Source organism: Mus pahari, chromosome 15, assembly GCF_900095145.1.
Source record: "Mus pahari chromosome 15, PAHARI_EIJ_v1.1, whole genome shotgun sequence".
NCBI lineage: Eukaryota > Metazoa > Chordata > Mammalia > Rodentia > Muridae > Mus > Mus pahari.
Genome location: NC_034604.1, coordinates 11,174,473 through 11,196,801, shown reverse-complemented (window position 1 = coordinate 11,196,801; position 22,329 = coordinate 11,174,473). Strand labels below are relative to the sequence as shown.

Genomic DNA, 22,329 nt, shown 5'->3' with positions numbered 1-22,329 from the left:
CAAACTTTATATGACCCAGCACAAGGGAAGGCCTAGGCCAAGTAGTGGGAGTGGGTGGGTAGCGGAGCAGGGGCTGGGGGGGCGTATAGGGAACTTTCGGGATAGCATTTGTAATATAAATAAAGATAATAATAATAAAAGAAAAAAAGAAAAAAAACATGGTGGAAGCCTTTCTCAGCATTACCCTTTGGTTCACCGTATTTATATTTTAAAAAGAGAGAGAAAGAAACCCCCAGCCATATATCATCTGGAGCCGGCTTGGTCTTGGTCAGTTGGAAACCAGGAATGTTCTCCGAGGTCTGTACACTGTAATCAGTCCCACATAGTTTCCAGGCAGCAACGTTTACACAGCACTGCAGGGTGATTTGTAACTCCATTCATATGTCTGTGAGAAATATGGCCCTGTCGGTTCCCCCCTTTATTTAGTTAGTCAAACAATACTTTTCCACAGCAAAATCTCCCAATCTGCAAACCCACCGCCCGGAGACAACATCGGATGGTTGTTGGCACCTCCTTCCCTCCCCTTCTGCTGTTTTACACCTTTCCTCCTTTAAGGTCTGCAGAAAGTAAAGCTCTGCACTCTTCTACTTGTAACGTGTGTGCTGAGGTAGGAAACCAACTTCCTCTCATGAGGGCTTTCACCTTGCTCAGGAATGTGTGTCCAGGGCCCCAGCACCCTTTACAACCCTCTCACATTCTTTCCACAGCCCTAACCCTTTCTCCACAGCCCTTCCTGCCCTAAACAGCCCTTCCTCCACCCAAGGGTTTCTGCCCTTCTTTGCCCCCGGACTCCTGGGAGCACGGCCATCAGCCTGGCCCTTGCTAGTTCCCATTGCTTGGGGACAGTCCTACCCTACTTGTTCCGTCCCGGTAGTGGTCCTATTCCCTTCTGGTTCTGGTTGCCCAGTGCTCCTCCACATTCACGATCATAGATCTGAATAAAGGTTCCAAGGCCAGAAGCAGGTGACTTGGCCATTGATGGGGAGGAAGGCAGGGTGCGGGTGGGGGGGGCCGGAGTGGGTATCTGTAAGGATGCGAGCCTTGATGCTTGACTCGGGTCTTCTTGCCCCTTGCAGCCCTGGCTTTCCACTTCTGCTGTAGTGGTCAATCCCTCCTGTTTCTCCCTAAAGGCTTCTCACTGCCCATGATCCTGCCTGAGGCCATGATGTCTTCAGATTCTGCCTGGGCTGGGCTGGGCTGGGCTGGGCTGGGCTGGGCTGGGTTGCTCACCTGTCTTCCCTCTCTGTCTCTCTTTTTAATTTTTCATCTTCCCATGATACCTTTTGTTGAATCTGTGCCACATTTCCCGTTTTGGTTTTTACAACCTAGAAGCTATCTCAGGGACACTTCTTTCCTAACTTGCAAAGGTCAAAAGCCAATGATGTCCCTTTTCCTTCTTGGGTAGAGCATAGTAAATTAGTAGATAGATAATTACACCTATATTTATATATTATTAATAAGTTAATTTATTAATATGTTTTTAATAAGTTAATAAGTATAGAAATGTTAACTCTCTTAGAATATCTCAGCTACTGCGTACTTTCTGAGCTCACCATGACTTATTGGGTTTTTCTCATCAACCAGGAGGGACTAAAAGCTTATTTTTAAAAATGAGCTAATTTTGTAAAAAAGAAGTGGAGATACCAGGAAGGCCGTGCGTGGCTGGCCAAGCAAGCCATAGCCCTATTGCACTCTCCTCATAGAGGAGCGGGTAGCTCCCGTCTGCACCTCTCAGTCGAGCATATTGGTGGCCCATCCTGTGTCTGTGCACTTCCTGTGCAGACTTCAAAGTTCGTATGCAAGACCACGAGAGCTAAATTAAAACAAAACACTTTTCATCTCTGTATAATAAATTGATGAAAATGTTGATACTGATTTCACACCCCTAAATTAATCAGTATAGGTGCTTAAACTTCATTACTATAAAGTTCTTATTTAACAAATATAGACAGAAACTACATAAACCTAAAAGCATTCATTGCTCAGTGGCAATGCCTGATTCTCACGGGTGGGAGGAAGCCACCTTTCCTAGCAGCAGCCAACCACCCTCCCACCATCGCTACTCAACTAGTCAGGCTGGTTCCTCATCCTCTCAAGCAGATATCTTCATCATTAAGATGAGCAGAGTGTATGTGTTACATGTGAAGGTGCTGGGGACAGAGAAGGACTCCCTCCCGAAAGCACTTAGATAATCTGGCCTCCCTTCTTTCCCTGTCAAGCATGCCTTTATCATCCTATTAAGTGAAGAGTTAAACGTTTCAATAAGAGGCAGACACGTCTTCTTCTATCCTGTCCTGCAGCAGGCTGTCCTGGACCGCCTACATGGAAGAGACTCAGTGGGTTTGTCGGTTTGCTTGCTGTGTCCATGAGAAATGACTGTGAAAGAGTCCCAGGGTAACTGTAATCTGCACCCCAAATAATCAGTACAGTCAGTCCATGGAAAGCTCAGAGAAAACAAAGAAAACTTACCATCTGAGAAGTGCAGCCCTCCTCTGGCTTCCTTTGATCCACCTTTGGGTAGGATATGAGTTTTAGAATTATCTTTAAAATTTTGTAAGTGAAACAAAAATTCGCATGACTGACATCAGAGGAGCGGAAAATATGGTTTATCATGTTTAAGGGGTAGAATACTTGATTCTTTTGTGACCTTTGTCACATTTCAACATTCAATTAGATGATATATTATTTCAAAATAATCTTTATAGCAATAAATAATATTCTAAAACTCCAAAACTGAGACAAGCATATTATGATATCAGGGAGAAAAAGTATTTAAGAAAATGGAGCAATACACATAGCTATACTGTTGGTGAGAGGTCAAGTGAACTGTGGTAAAGGACACATGATTCTGCCTTCTGTGTGCTCAGTGTCACTAGCTGGCTATCTGCTCCCTCTTAGAATAAATGTTGGCATTCTCTACTACTGTATTTTTAGAAGTTGGGAAAGTGCTGGAACCCATTTCTTTAAAACAGAACACCTTTTAAAGTATAATGGGTTTAAGAGGCGAAGAACACACAAGAGAAGTAACACTCTGCAGGCAGCAGAGGTAAGTACCACTGGAGCTAGGTGAGTTCTTCAGTCAGGGTGACAGCCTCTTGCCAGGGACACTGCATCTCAGCAGGTAAGAGCACCCGACTGCTCTTCCAAAAGGTGCAGAGTTCAAATCCCAGCAACCACAGGGTGGCTCAAAACCATCCTTAAAGAGATCTGACTCCCTCTTCTGGAGTGTCTGAAGACAGCTACAATGTACTTACATATAATAAATAAATAAATAAATAAATAAATAAATAAATAAATAAATAAATAAATCCCTTTGCAGGTGAGAGGCAGAGAAGAAAGGCGCATGTCTCAACACACCTGAGACAAGTCTCATTTTTCTCACCCTAAGATATTTGTCCAGCAGAGACCAGTTCTCAGAGGCCATTGCTGCTGCTGAACAGATGATTTCCATGGGCAGCTCTGCAGAAGTGCTACCGTTGACAGTGACTGCAAGCAGAAGCGGCCAGTTGATCTAACTGTCTCTCTCCGCTCTTCCCTCTCTTTCATCACAGAATCGGAAGACTCTTCGATGGTACAGAGCCCATTGTTCTGGACAGTCTCAAACAGCACTATTTCATTGACAGAGACGGGCAGATGTTCAGATATATCTTGAATTTTCTACGAACATCAAAACTCCTCATTCCTGATGATTTCAAGGTGAGGGAATCTGTGTTAACAATAAATATGTGATTTTTTTTTTTTTGATGTGCTCCAACTCCAGTATCTTCAGCAGCACCTTGGCATGTCCTCACAAAGCAGAGCGTGTGGCATGTAGATGTTACAGGATACAGGAGCACTTGCATTATCTAAATAATTGAATTATAGTCCTCTTTTAGTAAACTGAAAAGCTGGTTATATTCAAATTTAATTTCTGCTATGTCTTAGCAAGCTAGAGTGTAAAAGGAACTTCTTAACTCAATGAACACTTTTCTCCCAGAAATCTAAGATTACTATCAGCAAGACAGTCTTAGAATTGTTCCCTTAAAACTGAGTAGCAAGTGTTCACATCGGGCACAGCAGGAGAACCCCTGCAGGAGTGGGCTTTGAACAGAGGGGCATATAGGAAGTGTTTATATTAAAAGGGAATACATGGAAATGGAATTTTTATGGTTGGTAATGTTTCTCTAAATAGGAGATTTTTAAAAACTAATTCTGAATACTATTAGAGCTAATAGAGAGCTAATTAAAACATCTAAATTCCGAATCAATGCGCTACAGTCAATGTGCTGCCTATGGAATAGCAAGAATCAGTCATAGTGTACAACAACAACAAAAGCAAAACAGAAATTGTAATGTCCAGGAAGCAATACACCAGATGAGAAGTGTGCAGGGTGTGTTTTAAAAGGAATTTCTATTTTGAGAAAGGGTATATTTAAGACTTTTCATACACAAAAGGACTTTTTAAAACATCCTTATGAAGCAGAGATCATATTCACATAAAAGCTGTCTTAGTAGAAGAAATATTTGCAATAAAAGATTAATATTATAATAAAAAAGAGTTCCTCCAAATCTATAAAAGTATATAAAGAATCTAGGGGAAACTTTTTATCTATAAACAAGATTTTCCCAAAGGGAGAAAAAGGACTTTGTCAGTAAATATTTAAAATGATATTCAATCTCTCTATATGTCAAAAGAACAAAAACAAAATGATATACTAGTTTTTAATCCATTAGTTTGACTAAAATTGTAAAGATCAATAGACACTGGGGATATACAGTGTGGTAGGTAGGGAAAATGATTAAACCTTTTTGGAGAATAATTCAGCCATAGCTTTTAAAATTTCAATCATGCATGTTGTCTGGCAATTTTATGTTTATGAATTTATCTTCTATAAATATTTACATAAGCATATCAACATGTGTGTCCATAGGATATCTGCTAGTCATGTTTATAATAGGAAAACAGTGTACCTAAAAGGAATTCAAAAACAGTAGGTGGTTGGAAATAATATAGAATATCCATACTATGGAATAATTTTAAAGAGCATGGTTCATCTATATCTGTTGATACATAGGGCAAAAACTGAAGCTTTATCATTCAGTGACAATATCAAGTTATCAAATGATATGGAATGTGTTTCTAATTAAGTAAAACGTCATGAATATTGTGAGTATCTGAAATGGAATCTTCTTAACACACAGAAGTAGTTCACACTTCAGAGCTGTGATGTGTTAACCAAGATCCTGGAACTGGAACTGCAGTGAGCACTGTCCAGTGCCCCTCAGAGCTTAGTGCTGGCCCAGGAGCCTCAGCTCCTGAGTCTTCCTCAGGTCCCCTGCAGAAGTGTGGGGACTCATGCATCCCCACAGCCACCACTCCTTACTCTCCTCAGTTTCCTATTAAAGGGGCATGGTATTTTCATGTAGAACAAACACGCCCTAAGTAAGTCCTGAGTACTTTTTCCCACTTGACTAATAATCCTTCGCACATGTGCACTGCTTCCAATTCAAAAAAAGAGGATAAAGGAAGAGCCCCTGAGCCCCGTATTAATTTGAGATCTGCAGGTTTATAGCAGAGAAGCCAGGCACAGAGAGGCACAGAGAGGGTTAAGGCCTGGGGGCTCAGTGGTCAGCTGGTCTAGTTAAAATGATGAGCTCCAGATTCAGTGAAAGACCTTTTATCCAACACTAACAGTAACAGTAACAACAAAGAGATTGATAGAAAACATTGACTCTGACTTCCATATCTATATCCACACATGCATACATGTACAATCCCACACAGGCAGTACATAAATTAAGCAAAGATGTAAATTCCAGCCATATACCGCCTTGACTCTCATCCTAAGTATGCTACACTAGCTTGGCTAGCTGCTGCATGATGATACTCTTACAGACAGAGACATATGTTTTTCTAAAGGATATTGTACACTGTGCTCATGATAATCGCTTACATAGCTACAGGAGTTCCAGGAGGGCCGATGCTGAGTATCAATACGCAACCCACTTCTCTTAAAGTCATATAGGACGAAACTAAAAACTGGAAGCTTTCATCTATATAATGTCATCATTTATAACTCCCATTTCTAACAGGGTAACCATAAGATAGCAAACTGGGAATTACTGCTAGAAAATAAATATAGCCATTTGTTTTTATTGGCACCATATTCCAAGAAAGGAGCTCAGTATTTGAAACACATACTTTGGCTTAACCCTCCACCATGAACTTCCATGGGAGGCATGGGTCTACCCCAAGAACAATCAGATTTGATGTTGATATGGCCAGTTCCAGAGGCCATGCCCTGGGGGCTGCCCTAGTGACCTAGGACTGGGCCAGGTGCCTCACCATACCTTTGGGGTGTTCCTGAACCTAATATCTGTTGCTTATCAACTTCAAGTACAGAACATGTCCTTTAGTTGATCATTGCCCAAGCTTGGTGACGGTGGGGGCCCAAAAAACTTGTCAAAAGAGACGCATGTATCTTGGACCTTGAATTGCTTCCTCTGGAACTGCTGGGTGATGGGCATCAAGGAGTGTTCCGGAACTGAGGAAGAACAGCTGGAAGAAGAGTTGGAGCTGAGGTGGCCATTCAGCTCTGTGGCCCTTGATGACATTAAACCATAAAATGCAGTGCAATTCATACGAATCATAAAAGCAGATACCCATGTGAACAGTCAATATGCCAGAATTTCCCTTCCAACCATGGCAGATGGGACATTATCCTGTTCACCTAGAAAGACTGCTGTTACGGGTTTGCTAGGGGGAATGTCTGCTGACTGCTTCCTTCTGGCTCCAGCCATTCAATGCTGAAGGAATAAGTACAGGAAATCTTACAGTACTAGTGTCTTGCCCCCATTAAAATCCAGTCCGACAAATATGTTGTCTGTGCTAAATGCCCACTTAGCAATTCTGATAATTTCATATTTCAGAAGCATGTGTCCTGGCTTCCACTGAAAGCCAGCTCTCCTTGTATGTGAGTTGCAGAACTTCTCTGAGTGTCTCATGTGGATTTTGCTGCCCTCCCTTCCTCATAATCCCATCCTCAATTATAGTGATTTGCTTATTGCTACTTCAGACCCTACATACAAACACAACTGTGTGACTGTAATTCCCAACACCCCAGCAATCGGAAACTCTGTGCTTATTAGTCAGGATCCCTAAGATTCTCTCTCCCTCCCGCTTGTTATTTTCAACATCTTCTTTGGCAACAGCTGAGGCTGAGATTGATCTCTATGAATATCCATCCTTCCTAGATTTAGACAAATCCACTATGCAGCAGGCCTAGTTTATCTATCTACATTGTATTCAAAACTCTAATGCTTTTTAATCTTAGAGAAGCATCCTTTTACTATAAAAAAATTAAAAGTATAAAGAAGGAAAAAAAACACTTATGCACTATATTCCCACTGCTCAGATTACCAATGTTAAAACCTTTACAACAGTTTGCATCACTGTTACTGTTGTAAATACCATGGCCAAAAGTGACTTGGGTATTGCTTGGCTTACAGCTCACAGTCCCTCATGAAGGGAAGCCAGGACAGGAACCTTGATGCAGGAAACGGAGCAGAGAAGGCAGGGCAGTGCAGCTTACACTTTCTTCCTCTAGTGTGCTCAGCTCATGCACCCTCAGGACCGTCCACCCAGGGATGGCACTCCCCACAGTAGGGTGGGCCCTCTTGCCCAGAGACCTGTCAGATAACGGCAGTTCCTCCTCATCTGAAGATTCCTCTTTCCAGATATGTCAAGTGGTCAGCCAAAGGGAGCTATGGTAGAACCTAGCATGACCCTCTGGACCTATTCCTTTTAAAAAAAACTTTCCAACTTTATTTTGTGTAATACCATAACCACATAGTAGCTTCCTGGGTTGATTCCAGAAATGACCTGTGCAAGGAGTTTTTCTGAGATGCTACCTGACCACACCTTGAGTGAGGTTTTACAGTTCATTGCTCTCTGAACTGTCTGTGGTGGCTCCTGCTCACTTAGCAGGGAGGGTGGGCCAGCTCAGGCACTTGTCTCCAGGTCTTAGGGAAGTTCACTTATAAAATGGGCTCTCCATCTTCCTATCTCAGAAAGTTATTATAAATTTCAAAAAATTGAAAAGATATTCTCAGAAGTTAAAATCACTGAGACATGGTGAGTCTATGAAAAACTGTTTCTCTTTAATGGAGTAGGGGCTGAGCTGTCAGGGGAAGTGGGCACTAGGCACGGAGTTCTTGCTCCCATGTCAGCCTTCACCATTCTCCACTTGCTACACTGAAAGCTCCTCACTCACAAGCGAGAGAAAACAAATTCTATGTGTGGATCATCTTCCCCTGGGCAGCTGGAGCTCACCCTGCCGCATTGACATCTCTGATCTATCTCCATCTACTGCCTTGGGATGAATGGCAGCCGGAGCTCACCCTGCCGCACTGACATCTCTGATCTATCTCCATCTACTGCCTTGGGATGAAGAGACTGAAGCTGTTCAGTCTGTACAAGCCAAAGAAAGGACATTGTCAGACCAGAAAGGGAGCATAGAAATTTCTCAAAAGATTTAAGAGGCCAGTGGGGTAAAGCCCAGGAGCAGAGAACCCCAAAGAAGCCATGCAAAACTCTCAAAGCAGAAGTTGAATTCATGGAATCAGACAGGCCTGCTAAAGAATGGGGCCAGGGTTTCTAAAGGAAAGCAGCCAACAGGACTGACTTCACTCTGTAGGAAGTTCTCTAGTGAGCAAAACCTAAAAATGTGTGCTAAGAAGTATAGAAAAACACACAAATGAACAAAAGAATGGGCCTGCCAAGAAAATGAGTGGCCAAAGTAAACCTGTCTTCTTAGAAAATAATGGTATAGAGAGAGGGGCCTATGCCTGACCGGGCTGGCCAGTGCTTAGGGGCATGCTGGCATGGTGAGCTATCAGTATGGCTCAGCTCCTCTCCAGTGGTACCCTTCACCTCCATGCAGCACTGAGAACGCCTCTTCCTTGGGAACCAGGCAGAGCCTTGGGATAAATGAAAGCGCAGCCAGGATGGTTAAAAGAGAGGAAAGGATGCCCAGTGGTTTGGCACAGCTCAATGCTAGGCCCACAGGATGCGTCTAGGACTCAGGATGAAGGGGTAGGGAGCATTCTAACCCTTCCTTCATAACAGAAATCCTTCGGATGTTACCAGGCAAGGCCAGAAGTCTCAAAACAGCCATTGTTTCTATTATTCCAAGAGAAGAGGATGATAATGAATTCAAGCGTTAGACCAAGTGATGTGTGGTCTTGAGTTGTCTATCCATGACCAGGCTTCATGGTAATTTCTAAAATATTTAGAGGGAAAAAATGGTTAGGATTCAGTCAGCAAAGAGGAATCCCAAGTCCTTGTGGCTTCATTACCTTTGATCTTGTTTATTTTATTTATATATTTATTTATTTGCTATCTACAGTGCAAGGCCTCAAGCCCTGCCACATCTTACCACCCCGTCAGCTCTATCATCTTTGAGACATGATGGAGAAATATATCACACTTTTCTGTAGATGCAGCATTTTAGAGTGATAAACAGCTTTAATGGAGTTTGTATCCCTCAGTTTTTAAACAGAGGTTAAGGTCTAAACAGTGACTGAGAAGCCTGGGCAGGTTGGAGATGTGACCCCATTCCAGAACGCCATCTGCCCCCATTAAATCCCACTTTAAACTGTAGCCTTCCAACAAGCCCACTACAGAATGCCATAGCTGTGAGCCTGTGATTGTAAAGAACGATGGCTTCATAGCCAGTCCAGAGTCTTGACTTATTGCCTGTGTCCCGCAAAAGGCTGGATTTAGCCCAGTTGTGTTACTTTGCACAATAATTCTCATAGGAACAAACTGCCTGGTTCTGCATGACTCTGCAATAGGAAAGACGTTGGAAGGGGGAATTAAGGTTTCCAGTTAGAACAAATTCAAAGCCTATAGCATGGAAGTTAGAGTGGGGTTAATCACGCAGGATCTCGGAACACTCCCAAACACCATATGAGGATCCAGACCATTCGCCTATAAGGAAAGGGAAGTCAGAGAGCTGGTGCCAGGAGTGGATGTGCTCTGCATTGGGGTGGTGGGAGAAGCAGAGGCATTGGCAGCCAAACCCTAACTCCTTTACATGGCAAGCAAGGATTTTGCTATTTAGACACTTGATCTGGGGAGATGATCCCATATTGCCTGGGTGTGCTGTGTTGTGTGGGGTTTGTATAAGTGCAAGAGGAGACAGGAAGGTCAGAGTCAGAAAAGGATGAGAGGCAACGAAGGCAGAGGAGGAATGCTGGGAGGCCCCCAGCCGCAGACTGTGTGTAGCCTCTGGAAGCTGGAAAGCCAGAAGAATAGGTTTCTGCTAGAGCTGCTCAAAAGAACAACTCTTAAAAAGCCACTGTAGACTCTGACTCAGCCTTTGACCAGGTCTACAAGAACTACGTTCATTACGGTGTTTATTTGCTACCTTTGCTAGGAAAGATTTATTTTAGCTCACAGTGTCAGAAGGTCGCATCCACAGTGGTAGAGTATGAACCATCCGTCTCATGCATGCAGACTGGTAGCAGAGACAAAGAAGGGAGTACCGCCTCCAGCCACCTGGCTCTCTCCCTTCACCTCTTTCATCCTGACCAGCAGCAATTGGACACATGGTGTCCTTAATGGTGACAGAAGCTCTCACTGAGCAGCGACTGTCCTGGACATTCTTAAATGGCACCTTCAGTGCTGTATGCTATTGGGGTGTTAGGGAGCATATCAACAGTGTCAAGTGCAGGTGGCCAATGAAACTCCTCAGGGCTACAACAAATGCAAGAGTCAAAAGATTAGTTTTAGCCTGTATGATGCCAGGCTGCAGTGTTTGGGGGGTCAGGTTAGCAAAAGGTAAGAACACAGTATCTGAGAGCTAGGGATGTGGAATACTTTTTCTGCTTTTCTGGCCATTTGTTTCTCTACCTCGAGGATTATCTACCCAGTTCATCAGCCCTTTTTTTTTTTTTTTTTTTTTTTGTTTTTTCGAGACAGGGTTTCTCTGTGTAGCTCTGGCTGTCCTGGAACTCACTTGGTAGACCAGGCTGGCCTCGAACTCAGAAATCCGCCTGCCTCTGCCTCCCGAGTGCTGGGATTAAAGGCCTGCGCCACCAGGCCCAGCTTCATCAGCCCTTTTATTGATGGGTTTTGGGTAACTTTTTAAATTTTTACCAATTCTGTCACGTGTACAGTTGGCAAAGACTTTCTTTCACTTCATGGCTGCCTCTGCTATCTTCTGGGCTGTGAGCATCTTTTGACTGCATGCAATGTTGCTGGTCAGTTCTTGGGGTTACATCTGTATGATTTGAATCCTTCTCAGAGGTCCTTCCTACACATCTTGCAGTGTTTTCCTCTAGCAAATTTAGAGTTCCGGGTCTTATAATCAGGTTTTTATGCACTTTAATGGATTTTTACAGGATAAAAGATACTGTTTTGGAATCATGTTCAACATCCTGAGCTGTCAGAGAAATGTAGTTAAAATTTGAATTACAGTTTCATCTCACCCCTGTTTGAATGCCTGTCAACAAACGGTAGTGAGGATGTGGGGAGAAAGGGGCTGGTGTGTACTAATAGTGTCAAGTCACACTGGTAGAAATCACTGTGGAAATATCACATTATGGAAATCACTATTCAGGTGCCTAAGGGAGGTGGGGTTAGGGGACCAATACCATGTGATTTAGCTCTACCTGTCCTGTGAAAGTAGCTTACGGATCCTATGTCAGCTTACAAGGTACTTGCTCATCCATGCTGAATGTTTCACAGTAGCCAGGATGCACAGCCAGTCCAGATGCCCATCACAGAACTGATAAAGTTCCATCCTCAAACCTACTGATGCCACAAGATTGTCCTCAGATTCACACACACACACACACACACACACACACACACACACACACAAAATCATGTCCCACATTGGTTCACACACATACACAATACACACACAATAATAATAATAATAATAATAATAATAATAATAATAATAATAATAATAATTTGAAAGAGAAATGTGAAGAGACACAAAATTATACAAGTAGCAGGAGAACTAGAAGTCATTATGTTAAGCCAAATTAAGCACACATATGACATTTTGTTTCAGATGCAGGATCTAGCAGGGTGTGTGTGTGTGTGTGTGTGAGAGAGAGAGAGAGAGAGAGGGAGGGGGGAGATAAATAACAGAAGGACTTCTGGGAGGACGGAGGTCTGAATAGATTGAGGGAATGTGAGAGAAATGGAAGCAGAGGGCGCACCGTGTGTGGGGGAGGAAGGTCATCAGTCAGAGAGGGCAGGAGGTACGGAGAGAGTAGCTCAGGGGCAAGGACAGCCCCAGCCTAGAGAAATGTGTGTGTGTGGAAACGTCACAGTAAGCCCCTATACTTTTTAAACAAAAACACTTTTTAAAATTATCATAATTCCAGAGAGAATTAGAACAAGCATAGTTGGTAGCATGAGAAAATTCAGGTCTTTCTAACATTGCCAACCAAAGCTGCCAACCCTGTAAGTGCCGGGCTTTATCAGAAAGTCAACTTCCTGTTCAGTGGTAGGGGGCCGATTTCTCCCTGGGATCAAGGCTGGGCAAGCAGGCGCTTTCCAGCATCTCTATCTGGCTGGAAGGCCCAGTGGTTCTAGGAAGCCCATGGCATTAACAGATCCTTCCTCACACAGAAGTTAGTAATGCACCGTGTGGGCAAGCAAGCAGGGGTGTTTTCAGGGAGGGGTATGTGTGTGTGTGAGTGTGTGTGTGTGTGTGTGTGTGTGTGTGTGTGTGTGTGTGTGTTGCAATGCTAGGGCTTGAACTCAAGGCCTTACTAGACAAATGCTAGACAAAGTGCTGCACCGCTAGTTACATCCCTAGCCCTTATTTAACTTTTCCTTCTATAAAGGGCAGGATCTAACTGAGTTGCTCAGGCTGACCCTTGATCTTCTGATTCTCCTGTCTCAACTTCCCAAGTGCTACCATTATCGATTCCGGGTTTTGGTGTGTGTGTTCATGTGCGCATACATGTATACTCACTTGGAGGTCAGAGGTCGGTCTCTGGTGTTGTTCCTTAGGACTCTGTTCACATCCATTTATTTGGCATTGGGACAGGGAATCTCACTGGTCTTGTTACCCAGTGAGCCACGGGGACCCATGTGTGTCTACTTGCTGAGAGCTGGGGTGACAAGTTCTTCCCAGCTTCTTCACTTGAGTCCTGGGAATGAACTAAGGTCCTCATACTTCCACAACCCGTGCTTTCCTGCATCCCCCAAGCATTCCACTATGTTTTTAAATCTCCTTGAGAACTCTCATCTTAATAAGTATATTATGTCAGTATCTTACAGTCATTATAATTTAAAAGTGGTGATGCTCTGGAGTGAGGATCCTGGGTAGCCAGGCAGAAACCCAGGTCTACTGTCTCCTACCCTTAAGGCTGAACATGGGGTCCCTAAGTTTTTTTTATTGTTGTTCTTTTGTTCTTATGTCTTGAAACTGTCTCATGTAGCCTAGGCTGGCTTTGAACTCTTGATCCTCCCACCTCCAATTCAAAAATGTTGTGATTCTAGGTATGTAAAAGTACAAAGCTTGGCTTTGCCCTACTTTGAGAGTGGACACACCTCAGCTAAACCCCAGTTTCCTACAACCAAACCATGTCCCCCAGGGTCAAGAGGTCATGCAAACAGAACTGTGTGCAAGGAGAATCATCAGAGCCTTGGGGTCCTTTGCTGGTGAGGTGGTGAAGAAGCATCAGATTCTGCTAAGATGTGGGCCCTGACGGTATCTCACACCTAGCCCATTTCCCAATGTGGAAAGTGAACTGTCCAATGAGAGGTCAGTGGTACCAACTACTGTACCATTCCCTGCTCTCTCAGGAAGACATAAATGAAGCTGCTGATGTGGTTACTGCTGAGAGAGAGACAGAGACAGAGACAGAGAGACAGAGTTAGTTATGGGCCATCCTCTGCTTCTGAGCTGTCCCTTCATCTAAGAGGCACAAGGCCACATACCTAAGGAACTGACTTTCATGTGAATAGCAAGCACCTCCTGTAAGCCTGGGGCCCTGGAATGAAGGGAGCAATGACTTTGTCAGTTGACTGAAGCACTCTCAGGCAATGTGTCTGGACAAGTCCCCACTTATCTCACACCCAGGGATGATTGTGACCATAGCTACATTGAGACATAATATTGGCCTGCTTGTCAACCCCACTTCTCGTGCTGCCTCTCCGTTCCATCCTTGACCCCATTCTCTTTCAGCAGTTTCTGTATGCACTTGAGAACCTATTCCATAGGCTTGGGACTTTTATTCAGGCCATCTGTGTAAAGCTTGAGGAAAAGAACACTAATATCCAATATATAAAAAGAACTCAAGAAGATGGACTCCAGAAAACCAAAAAAACCCATTAAAAAATGGGGCACAGAACTAAACAAAGAATTCCCAACTGAGGAATATCGAATGGCTGAGAAACACCTCAAAAATGTTCAACATCCTTAATCAGCAGGGAAATGAAAATGAAAACAACCTTGAGATTCCACCTCACACCAGTCAGAATGGCTAAGATCAAAAATTCAGGTGACAGCAGATACTGGCTAGGATGTGGAGAAATAGGAACACTCCTCCATTGTTGGTGGGATTGCAAGCTTGTAAAACCACTCTGGAAATCAGTCTGGCAGTTCCTCAGAAAATTGGACATAGTACTACCGGAGGATCCAGCAATATCTCTCCTGGGCATATACCCAGAAGATGTTCCAACTGGTAATAAGAACACATGCTCCACTATGTTCATAGCAGCCTTATTTATAATAGCCAGAAGCTGGAAAGAACCGAGATGTCCCTCAACAGAGGAATGGATACAGAAAATGTAGTCATTTATACAATGGAATACTACTCAGCTATTAAAAACAATGAATTCATGAAATTCCTCGGTAAATGGATGGATCTGGAGGGTATCATCCTGAGTGAGGTAACCCAATCACAAAAGAACTCACATAATATGCACTCACTGATAAGTGGATATTAACCCAGAAACCTAGAATACCCAAGATACAATTTGTAAAACACATGAAACTCAAGAAGAACGAAGACCAAAGTGTGGACACTTTGTCCCTTCTTAGAATTGGGAACAAAACTCCAATGGAAGGGGTTACAGAGACAAAGTTTGGAGCTGAGACGAAAGGATGGACCATCCAAAAACTGCCCCATCCAGGGGTCCATCCCCATAATCAGCCACCAAACTCAGACACTATTGCATACACCAGCAAGATTTTGCTGAAGGGACCCTGATATAGTGGCCTCTTGTGAGGTTATGCCAGTGCCTGGCAAACACAGAAGTGGATGCTCACAGTCAGCTATTGGATGTAACACAGGGCCCCCCAATGGAGGAGCTAGAGAAAGTACCCAAGGAGCTGAAGGGGTCTGTCTGCAACCCTATAAGTGAAACAACAATATGAACTAACTAGCACCCCCAGAGCTTGTGTCTCTAGCTGCATATGTAGCAGAAGATGATCTAGTCAGCCATCATTGGGAAGAGAGGCCCCTTGATCTTGCAAACTTTATATGACCCAGTACAAGGGAACACCAGGGCCAAGAAGGGGGAGTGGGTTAGTAGGTTAGCATGGGGGGGTATAGGGGACTTTGGGGATAGCATTTGAAATGTAAATGACGTAAATAACTAATAAAAATTGGAAAAAAAAAAAAACCCATGCCTCAGTCTTTCAGAAACGGACAAGTCCCCCTTTTCTTACCCAGTTCCCAGGAGTCAGAGTTGCATGACGTTTACATCTCTGAGACACCACTGACAGGTGGCCAGGGGCAGGGTGAGAACCTTCCAAATCTCTGCCAGCCTCGCCTAAACCATCACATACCAACACAGCAGTATAAGCAAAAGCTGCGTGCACACTCCAGACACCCACTCAAGCCTGTCCCCAGGCTATGTCGCTGCCTCCACCTAATCTCTCCCATGAGAACTGAAGGTGACAAGGACTGAAGGCCCCCAGGAGTGTATCTGCTGCTGAGCCTACCCCCGCCGTGTGTCCTCCATCAGAGAGGATTGGGTTTGGATTCCCACCGACACCATCAAGCTTGAACTGCAGGCGTTTCTGAACTAAAGGAAGAAAGTGAAGCCTTTCGCATCTCAGTTTTTCATTTGTGAAGTGGGAATAATGATGGTGCCTGATTTCGTAGGTGATCTGAGGATTTGATTCATGAAAAGCACTTAGCCGGGCCTGCATACGAACCCTCAATTCCCTGTATCAACAAAAAGGCATGAACGTCAGAGTTAGGGTTCCTATTGCTGTAGTGGAACACCATGACCAAAGCAACTTTGGGAAGAACAAAGGGTTTATGTAGCTTATCCTTCTGCATCGCAGATCACCATCAAAGGATGCCAGGACAGGAACTCAAGCAGGCAGGAAACTGGAGGCAAGAGCTGATGCAGAGGCCATGGAGGATGCTGCTTACTGGCTTGCTCCTTATGACTTGCTCAGCCTTCTTACTTAGAGAACCCAGGACCACTAGCCCAGAGATGCCACCACCCACAATGGGCTGGGCCCTCCCCCATCGGTCACTAATTAAGAAAATGCCCTACAGATGTACCTACATTCTGATATTATGGAGACATTTTCTCAATTAAGGTTTCCTCCTCTCAGAGTTTGTGATAAGTTGACAGGAATCTAGCCAGAATGATGAATGAATGAATGAATGAATGAGTACAAATTGAGTCTTTACAATGTGTTGTATATTTTCACTGAGATTTGATTATTGAAATCCAACAAAAGTGAACAAATATCAGCTTCTTTTTTAATATAACACTTAAAATTAGTTATTTGAAATTTTCATTCCTACATGTAATAATGCATTTTGATCTTGTTCATTCCACTCCTTAAATAAAGTGACTCCTCATAAATCCACCTCCACCACTCCTTGCTCTGCATAAATCCACCTGTACCCCAATCTCATGGTGTTTTATTGTTTTCTGTTTCTGTAACCCACTAAGTCCAATCTGGACCGTCCACAAACACATGAATGTGGGATCATCCTCAGCAGCATGTCCACCCAGCAGGGGCCACTCCCTTAAAGAATCCAGACTCTTCCTCTCCTTGTAGCCATCAGTTGTCAACAGCTCTTCAGCCAGGTGTGGGAGCTCAGGAGCCCTTCTCCCTCCTTGCTGGGATGTGCATTCATTCCCAGCCACTCTGAGTTCATGACTACAGTGGTCCTGTCATGTCTGGAAGACATGTTACACACACCTGTAGTCCCAACACTTGCAGAGATGGGAGTGAGGTGGAGGATCATGAGTTCAAGGCAAAACCGGGCTACCTAGTAAGATCCTCCCTAAGCCAACAAAGAAAACAAAACATGACTGTCTTCAGTACCTTCCATGTGTGTTTCCCACCTCAAAATACCTTTCTATTCCCCTAGGACTATACTTTGTTATATGAAGAGGCAAAATACTTTCAACTTCAGCCAATGTTGTTGGAGATGGAGCGATGGAAACAGGACAGGGAAACTGGCCGCTTTTCACGGCCCTGCGAGTGCCTCGTCGTGCGTGTGGCCCCGGACCTTGGAGAAAGGATCACACTCAGTGGGGACAAGTCCTTGATAGAAGAAGTGTTTCCCGAGATCGGCGATGTGATGTGCAACTCGGTCAACGCAGGCTGGAATCACGACTCAACCCATGTCATCAGGTTTCCATTAAACGGCTACTGCCACCTCAATTCAGTTCAGGTAAGGCATCCAGTCGCATGTGGCATCAAGGCAGTTCATACTCTCACTCAACCTGGCGACCACTGCCGCCTTTCCTCCAGGGAGCTGAGGAACTATGATCTGCAGTGCTTGTGCTGGGTAGGTGGTTTCACAGCCTCTGTCACATCCATCCCATAAATCCACAAGTATTAACTGAACACCTAAGATGTATATACATACTGTGAGTGTGTGTGCCTACTATGAGTGCAGGTGATACAGAAAGAACAAAATAGACAACAGCTCTGTGTTTGTGAACAGAAGTGGTGTTTGGGCAGACATTAACCAACATAAATGCTGCCAAATAGTAGTAAGAGGATGTCTGGGGCACAGTGCTTGTATTAGCATTTGTCACTGTAACAAATTGAGAAACAACTTGAAATATTTTGGCTTATGGTCCCAGAGGTGGTCACTTGGTTCCACTCTTTCTTGAGCTATAGTGAATAAAACATCATGGCTGACGAGTGTGGTAGAGTGTGATGAGTGTGCTCATCTCATGGTGGCAAAAAAGCAGGATGGGGCCTAGGCAAGAGGTGTCCCTTAGGAGTACACCTTCACGTGGGCTACCTCCTCCATCCAGACTTTCCTCCTAACAGTCCACTCGGTGCGAACTCTCAGAGGATCCAGGAATCCACGTGGTCTGTGTCCTCTGACTGTCTAACAGCTGGGGAGCAGGTTCTCCCTGTGCAGACCTTGTAAGGCGCCCTTCACACAGTCCCTAGTGGTCTTCCAGACAGGATGATGCCCTCGGCACGTTGAGGGCCGCCAAGGCTGCCACTTGGAAGAAAGGGAGTCAGAGAGTGAGCATAGGCTAGCACATGACATCAGGGACGATGGGAGACAATCCTGGTGAACTTCAGAGAGAGCTCTGGGTCTTTTGTCAGCACTCTGGATCCTCTGTGAGGTTGGGGATAGGGGTGTTGTGTTGCATTGCATTCATTTGATTATGTGAGACAAGTCAAAAGCCAACGGAGGAATCCAAGCAGAAGAGTGAGCCACCATAACTTGTGTTTCAAAATAAATACTCCAGAGCCCAAGAATGTAGATCAGTTGGTAGAGTGCTTACCCAGCATGCATTTGGCACTGAGTTTGATTCTTAGTACACATAAGCTGTGGTGCATACCTATAATTCTAAACTTGGGAGTTTGAGGCAGGAGGATCAGAAATTCAAAGTCAGGCTAGAGAGATGATCAGTGGTTAGGACCGCCAGGGTCAGCCCAGCTTGATTTATAGCTGCCTGCACGTCTAGCTCTGGAATCTTCTCTCCTGGGCTCCTTTGGCGACATGCTGTTATTAGTGATGCACATACTGACAAGCAGACATGCATATGCATATAAATAAAAATAAAATAAATAAAATGTAAAAATAAAATAAATAAAATAAAATAAAATGTAAAAGAAAAGAAATTCAAGTCATCTTCAGCTAATTACCAAGTCCAAGGCCAACTCGGTCTATGTCTGTCTACATGAGACCCTGTCTCTAAGAGAAAGCTCTAGCAGCAGCAAGGAGGGAGGTTACAGAGCGATGACCTGAGGACAGTTGAAAAGCCTCACAAGGGTTTCTGGCTGTGGCTTCGGTAGATATGAAGCTCTACACGTTTCTGATAGATCTGAGTGGAATTGTCACTGTTCTGAGGTGGAAACGCCTTTGGGAGAAGAAAACGACGGGCTGGGATTCAGGATTTTGGTTTAGACCCTGGGACGTACTGTATGCCTTTGATGCTGATAGATGTTGATTCCATCTTAGCTCACTGTGCATCAGTCCTCCTCCCCTGCCAACAACTCTAACAGGTGAGCTTTGCCAGTGTGCCTGTCAGAGGTACACCTGAGTCTTCCCAGCAGAACTCTTTGATACTGAGCTCTGTAGGCAGTAGGCCGAAAGTCCTCCACCTCTCTGGACCTGGAACTGGCTCCTGGCTTTGTCCACTGTCCGGTCAACAGTGGCAAAGTGCCCATCTAACCCTGACAGCACCTAACTATGCTCCATTCTCAACACCACTAAGTACTCTTCAAGAATAAAGGCTAGAAACACTCAAGGGGCCATACTGCCTCAGAGGAATTGTTACACACTCTTTAAGCTTTTTAAAATGTATGAGCAGTCGTCCCAGAGCACAATAGCAGGAAACTCATATGACATGGGGCGGGCCCACCAGCATCCAGAGAAAGGGGCCCAGTCTTACCAGGTTCCAACAGTTGCATTCTCTCCTGTGTGGATGGCACCCCTGGAGGGGTGCAGTGGCTCTACAAGGCAACATGGACAGAGTAAGTCCTGAGTGGCGGTGTTGCCTCTAATGCTTGTGAAGCCTCAAAGCCCTTCTTCTCCCACACACCCTGCCATGTTCCCTAGAGAGCCAACCATAGCATTCAGAGCCAAGGAAGATCTCAGCCCCACCCCTTGGCCAGGGAACACCTTTCATCTTTCATCTGCCTGATTCGCTGGCCGGAGCAGCTGTGCACATTTCACCTGAAGCAGCTTCCTCATTCAACGAGGCCCAACTCATCCCTGCTTTGACTCTACCCACCACCAAGGAAAGACGCCCATCTGTCAGTACACAGAGATTTAGGGACAGGGCATGAGATACCACACTCAATTATTTAAACATTCCCAAAAAGTGTCTAAACCTGACAACATCTGCTCTGGACTTGCTGTTTAGTTAGTAATAAGTCCAGGTCTTGTGTGTTAGCTTGAGTTTAATTCCTGAGTCCCACAGAGTAGAAGAAGAAAGATGACTTCCATAAATTGTCATCTTACCTCCATGGACAGACACACACACACACACACACACACACACACACACACACACACACATTGACTATCTAGGCAAATAAATAAATGGAAAAAAAAAAACAGTTACTTCCTAAGTTGTGTACATGGCATTGAAACAAGCACTGGACCACATGGAAGCCAGCGCAGGATCATTCCAGACACTGGTCACAGTCTGTGTATGACAGCCTCTGGGGAGGAAGAAGGTTCCTCTGTCTGATGGCTCCTCACGCTCACATGTCCTCTCCTAATGGGGCAGAAGACCCTTTTGAAGCACACTGAGGCAGCTCTCACACAGGGTTCAACTCCATCCTCAGCGTCTTCTCAGAGAGCTGGTTTCAACCACTGTATTCCACCAGAGCTCCTGGAACGTGGGCTCAGGGATGGGCCCCATCATCCGGTGCTTAGGCCAATGAGCACAGATATATGCAGTTAATTCACCTGCACAAACTGAGGGCTACCCTGGGGAGGGCTTGCCACTGTTCTCAGTCTCTGGTTTCCATGTTTGGTGCACATACTCTTGTTTTTCCAATCTCTTCCAGGACATTAGTTTGCTTCTGTATTACATATAAAAGTTGGTGATGAAAAACAATAAGAAACCAGAAATGTAGCTCAGTGGTAGAGCGCCTGCCTGGCATACACAAGGTCCTGGGTTCAATTCCCAGTGCTACAGTTAATGAATTAATTAGAGCTAGGGTTGCTTTGCTTCGTTGTATTTAGGGTTTTGCTGGCTTGTTTTCAGCCAGACTCTCACTCCGTAGCCCAGGCTAGTTCCACGCTCTTGGCTCTCCTCTCTTTGCCTCCCACATTATTGACATTTGTGGAGTTACTTAACAGCAGTCTACCCCACTCCAGAAAAGAAATGAAACAAGTTTATTTTAAAAGTTATGGTCTTCGGCATCCCCTTTCCTTTTGTGTTATGTGGAATTTAATTATATCCAATGCACTATCTGTTGCATTGCTGAGAAGCAAAGTGCACTCAGCTTCCGGTACTTTCCCTATCTCAGAGTTGCAGGGTTGGCTTCCTGCATCAGAGAGGGTCAGACATCTACGGAATGCAAGGACCCGGCTAGCATTTGACTCCAGAGTTAAATAACAGGACCTTTACAGTATCCGCTTGTTTGTTTGCAGCACTGGGGCTCAAAACCACAGCCTTGTACATGCTGGGTAAGCACTCCTCAACTGAGTGACAGCTCTATTAGAAATAGCTTAATTTGGGATATACTGTCTAATGAAACACCATTGACTTCATTCTTGAGTGTACAGGAATTGAGCTCTGGCACACATCTTTGCTGTGTTTATGCCCTGCTCCTAAGCAGACATGTATTTTGGTTTTTTTTTTTTTTTACAGGTCCTTGAGCGGTTGCAGCAAAGAGGATTTGAAATTGTGGGTTCCTGTGGAGGAGGAGTGGACTCGTCCCAGTTCAGTGAATATGTCCTCCGACGGGAACTGAGGCGGACACCCCGAGTACCCTCAGTCATCCGGATAAAACAGGAGCCACTGGACTAAACAGACATATTTCTTATGCAAAAGAGAAAACATACACAACCAATAACAATATGAGAAAAGGGACATTTGTGTGCAGCTGGGACCGTAAACCAAGCTCTGAACCTAAAATTGAATAAAAGACATTTATATCCACTAGAAATCACACCTGTATTCATATGGGAACAATTGGAATCATGATATCCTCAAGATGTAAAAAAATATATAAATATATAAATATCTATATGTCAAAAGGTAGGAAATGCAAGGGGAGAGAGAGAGAGAGAGAGAGAGAGAGAGAGAGAGAGAGAGAGAGAGAGNGAGAGAGAGAGAGAGAGAGAGAGAGAGAGAGAGAGCGCGCTGCAGTGGGTGTTGTGGGCCTCGGAGGTCTCTGTCCA

General features: G+C 44.4%; 1 protein-coding gene across 3 annotated transcripts in view; it reads left to right on the top strand.

Moving 5' to 3' along the window:
• Positions 1-22,094, top strand: part of Kctd1 (potassium channel tetramerization domain containing 1) — a 188,252-nt gene extending 166,158 nt beyond the window's left edge. For all 3 annotated transcript variants that reach the window (XM_021214357.2, XM_021214358.2, XM_021214356.2), the window contains exons 3-5: positions 3,552-3,696; positions 17,362-17,667; positions 21,797-22,094. In XM_021214357.2, coding sequence (XP_021070016.1) covers positions 3,552-3,696; positions 17,362-17,667; positions 21,797-21,955 — 610 coding nt within the window. In that variant the 3' untranslated portion in view covers positions 21,956-22,094. The remainder of the gene's footprint in view (positions 1-3,551; positions 3,697-17,361; positions 17,668-21,796) is intronic.
• Positions 22,095-22,329: the final 235 nt, after the last annotated feature.